This window comes from Ipomoea nil, unplaced genomic scaffold (genome assembly GCF_001879475.1).
Source record: "Ipomoea nil cultivar Tokyo-kokei standard unplaced genomic scaffold, Asagao_1.1 scaffold1259, whole genome shotgun sequence".
Classification (NCBI taxonomy): domain Eukaryota; kingdom Viridiplantae; phylum Streptophyta; class Magnoliopsida; order Solanales; family Convolvulaceae; genus Ipomoea; species Ipomoea nil.
In genome coordinates this window covers 2,649,521-2,654,523 of record NW_017617687.1, presented here as the reverse complement: position 1 = coordinate 2,654,523, position 5,003 = coordinate 2,649,521, and the positions used below count along the sequence as shown (strand labels likewise).

At 42.5% G+C, this 5,003-nt stretch overlaps 1 protein-coding gene across 1 annotated transcript; it reads right to left on the bottom strand.

Moving 5' to 3' along the window:
* Nucleotides 1-1,140: 1,140 nt before the first annotated feature.
* LOC109184284 (scopoletin glucosyltransferase-like) lies at nucleotides 1,141-2,720 on the bottom strand. The gene has a single exon (XM_019334280.1). It carries the CDS (start codon nucleotides 2,635-2,637, stop codon nucleotides 1,201-1,203), a length of 1,437 nt encoding a protein of 478 aa, XP_019189825.1. The 5' UTR covers nucleotides 2,638-2,720; the 3' UTR covers nucleotides 1,141-1,200.
* Between the last annotated feature and the right edge of the window lie 2,283 nt (nucleotides 2,721-5,003).

Genomic DNA, 5,003 nt, shown 5'->3' with positions numbered 1-5,003 from the left:
AAAATTAAAAATAAAAAACAGCACCCCACACACTCCCCCGATAGCACCAGAACAGTATTAAAAAAAAAAAAAAAAAAAAAAAAACTAACAGGCACAAAGCCCCCAAAAAACCCCCACAAAAAAACCAGACACCTCCACCGCCGTCGCCGAAAAAACCAAAAAACCCACAAAACAAAAAAACACAGAACCACAATGAAGATACCCCACCGGCGGGCACCAAAAAAAAAAACAATATAAAAAAAAAAACAACCCAAGAACCGCAGGTAAGTCCCCCCCCTAAACCCAACCAGCGCACCCCACCTACCGCCACAGCCCCCTTAAACACCATTACAGCTACAGACACCCCCCTCCCCCTGCTGGACTACCACCAATACCAACTCCCAGACTGGGCCGTCGTTAGTAAACCCACAAAACTCAAAGAAAAAAAAAAAAAAAAACCAGAGAACAGGCTTTGCCCCTATCGCTGAAAACCCTGTCGAAGACCAACCTTCCACCGCTACTGCCACACCTCTAAACCCCCGTACTACTACTGCCCATCCCCAAATACCCCACACATGACACCCCCACATAAACCGAAAACCCCAGCCAGAATACCAACCACACACATAACAGACGGCAAACCCTAATAAAAATGACAAAAAAATGAATCAAAAACAAAGGGTACAACAGAATACTTTCAACATCAGTAGTAGCATTCCGCATCAATCACTTCGATCACCTAATAGAAGACCTGGCCATGGAAATAGCGCTTCTGCACACACCGACGTGAAATAGTGAAGCGGATGGATGAGGGGAGCCGACGTGAAAGAGAGAAACGGATGAATGAGGAGACAGCTACAGAATCGGCGTGCAAATAAAATTAAACTCCAACCACGCCTGCAACAGAAGGAAAATAGCGAGAAAGAAGGGGATTCTAAAAATATTAAAGATACACAAAGCCTATGAAATTACTTAGCTGCCCCTCTTTGGATACAATTACAACGCATTAACACATTATAAACAAATATTAATCTGAACGGTAAAATAAATAAAATGAAAGGTCAAGATCTAATCTCCCGATCTCGATCTCAACCAACTAAGGTGATCTCACTGGATCCAAATCAATAGAAATGTAGACATAGTATTGAGATCCTATTTATGTTTTGGAACTAGTGGCGCATGCATCCATTTCTCTGTAGGCTTGCAGTTGTTTTAAGGTCACTATTTTGCATGGTAAGCTCTCAGTTCATCCAACAAAGAAGTCAAATCTAAGTTAGATGATCCTCCTTCCTCAATTGCCTTCCTTGCCTTGTCTTTCATTGTCTTTGCTCTGCTCCTGATTTCCTTGGATTCTTCACCAATCATCACTTTCTTGATTGCCTCTGCAATGGCTTCTCTCTTCACACCGTCACTGTTCGATCTCTTCCACTCTTTAGAGCCCACTCCAATTCCAGTCCGCAAAACATCAGTTATCAGTTTTTCATTCAAAAACTGTTCGGCGAAAACCGGCCACGTCACCATAGGAACCCCTGCAGACACCCCTTCTAATGTTGAGTTCCATCCGCAGTGAGTCACGAATGCGCCTATGGCTTCATGATCAAGTATTAGCACTTGAGGAGCCCAGCCTCTTATGATCAATCCTTTCCCTTTTGTTCTCTCCTCAAATCCTTCAGGCATCCATTTCTCCGATCCGTTATCTTCTTCTCTCTTATTTCTGATCACCCAAACGAACTCCACCCCGGAAGCCTCGATCCCCATCGCCATTTCGTGGAGTTGAGATGGTGCAAAAGTTGCAGTGCTTCCAAAACAGATGTAAACTACGGAGTTTGGTTTCTTGGAATCCAGCCATTTCAGGCATTCATGCTCGTCAATTGACGATTTCTTCCCTCTTTCAGCTTTATCTTCTAGCTCCCTATTGTAAAGGGAAAGTGGCCCAACTGACCACGCTCTTATACCAATAACATTCTTGTAGTGCTCTGCATAATCTGGTTCAAGCTCATAGAAACTGTTATAGATCACCCCGTAGCTTATATCCTCCGCTTCCATAACGCGCTTCAAGATTTCCGTATGGGGAGCTTCAACCTCGCTGCGTTGAAACGGAGAAACTTGCAATCTGGTGAGTTGGAGTTGGTGAGGAAGATTTGGAATGGTGTAAAGTTGAGAATCAGAAGTTGCGTTTATGAAAGGGTTGTGATGTCTAAGGGTGTGGGTAGCACACAAGGCCAAGTAGCTTGATCCGTGAAAGACCAATCTTGGGATATCAAACTTAGCAGCGGCCTGTGTAGCCCAAGGGAAAAACATATCGGCGACGAGGCAATGGGGACGGAGCTCTTGCAGGAGAAGCTCAAGAGGGTGTTGGAGCATAGCGCAGGCGTTGAAGAAACTGGGGATTGCGTCGTCGGAGGGGATTTGGTCGGTGCGCTGGCAACCTTCCGGCAAGCCAACCTCGACGCCGGGGAATTCAAGCAAACGAATCTGGATTTGGAACCCCAACTGCGTATACTTATCCACGGCTTTGGAGAAAACGGGTTGGTTTAAAGGGGTGGTGATTAAGGTTGCCTTCACGCCACGTGAAGCGAACAGCTTCGCCAAGTCAAGAGTAGGAATCATGTGGCCTTGAGCCATCATGGGGAAGAACAAAACATGGAGCTCACCCATGAAAATTGTCACAAAATCTGAGATTTCTCACTTCACTCACTGCTTTCCCCTGCACTGTACTGTTTTGCGTTATAATGTATTGCACTGGTACAATCCCCAAGATCAGATCTTTAGCAAGAAAAGTCGAAATTGATGGCTTCTGTGTTAAGAAAGATCGAAGCAAATTACATTGCCTAAAATAATTCTACTTCAATTTGGTCAAATTCAATTATGACTTTTCTATTTGTTTTTGTGATGTTACCTAAGCCCTCACGTCACAAATTGAAAAATTATAATAAGTGTATCAGAATAAATATTTTATAACCCAATAGGGTAGCTCAAGTGGCAAATGAGCTTATTTTGTAGGGGAGAATTTTGTGATAACCCGGGTTCGATTACAGAGAAAGACCCGGACCACCGCACTCCCTCCGTCTCATTTTATGTCTAGTTCGATTAACGAAGTGAAGTTATTTTTATCCAATTTTTCATAATATTAAGTTTAGTATCAGTTTATAAAATTTATATTTAGAAACTACACTAAAAATATTATTAAACACAAAAAAATTTAATATAAAAATAATTAAAGAATACTAAAGAAAATAAACTAAGAAAAAATAATTGGTTTGACCAATGAATAGTAAGTAGGACAGATAAAATGAGACCGAATGAGTAATTCAAAAAATATATTTTATCATTTATTTGTTTTTATTAAATGAAAGAATAAATAAACAAAAATTATGATTTATTATTATTATTGGGGATATAGGTACCCATCGTTATACCCTGCACCACGGCGCACATAGCACTGTGCGCCCCGCGCCTCCCAAAACGACGTCGTTTTGGTAAGTTATGTAGGGAGTTGACGTGATTTTGTGTATTTGTTTATACAATTATATGTATTTGTTTATACAATTATGTACACTTTTTATACAATTATGTACATCCGAAGTCAGAGAAACCTTATGGACCTTGGCTACGAGCAGGCTCACGCAGAAATGCTCCTTTAGCTGGCCGAAAATGGGTTGCACCAGAACTAGATACTGAGCGTAAAGAATGGAAGGCACCCGACATGTTCACAACTGACGTTCCGTCCAGCAGTGAGGCACAACCTATGTATGTGGCAACTGATCTGATTCGAAACGGAAAAGGGTGAATACTGGCACTACGACTCCACAGGGTGACATGGAATGTGATGATGGTAACTCAAAAAATGGCCAAACGGCAAGACTTGCATCGCAAGCCCGCCAAGAAATATGAGTCTATTATCATGGAATTGTCGGGGGCTTGACAACCCTACAGCGATTCGAGTATTAGCGGACTTAGTTCGCACAAAGCGGCCAAGAGTAGTGTTTTTTATAGAAACTTTTGTTGACAAACATAGAATGGAATTTGTGAGAGTTCAGCTGGGTTTTGAAAATGTATTTACAATAGATGCAGTGGGGAATAGAGGAGGTCTAGCAATGATATGGTCCAACAGCTGTTAATCTTCAAATAAATTCATATTGCAGCAATTTTATTGACACAACGATAAGCCTAGATGTGGGAAGTTGTAACACCCCAGATTTTCAAGACATTTTAAGCTTATATAATAAAGGTAATATCTCATTACATCCCAAAGTATATCATAAGTGTACGGGGTGTTATGCCACACCTGGGCAAGAGAACCCAGGTGCACAGGCTGTCTAACTAATATCCATTGAAACACAATGCATAACATGGCACGCAGGCCGAAAGGGAAACTACTCTACTTCTACGCTCCAGTTCTAGCGCGCTCCAGTGCTCTAGTCCTCTGTGTCTGAAAGCCAAATATATCTGTTCAGCGAGAGATGCTGGTAACCCACTCCAACGCGTTGAAATACAATACATATAGAGATATATATAGATATACAAAAACCATTTTGAGCATGAAGATATATCCTACGAACTCTAGCTTTTAAAATCGGGAATGACTCGACAGATAAGGCCAGACACAAGCAACAGTTATAACGAGCATATGCAGTTCACAACAGATAAGGCAGATAAGGCAAAGCATAAACAATGATCATAACTCAACATGAACAATCCCCAATATAAATCCCATAGTCACATCCCCCAAGACACTCGTAATCACAACTCGTCCATGTCACAACACATAACACACTTTGTTGGCGCCACAGGACCAATCGCATGCCCATACATGAGGGTCAGCGCATATAGCTCTGACACGGCCCCGCAGCACCCTGCCCCGTATCGCAACACGGAGGGGTCGATCGCAACCGACCGATGAACCGCAGCTCATCATAGTGTTTGATCGCAACCAAACAGTGGACCGCAGCCCAAGAGAATGTCATCTGACCGCAGCCAGGAAAAAGGACGAACCGCAGCTCGTATAGAAACGTTTGATCGCA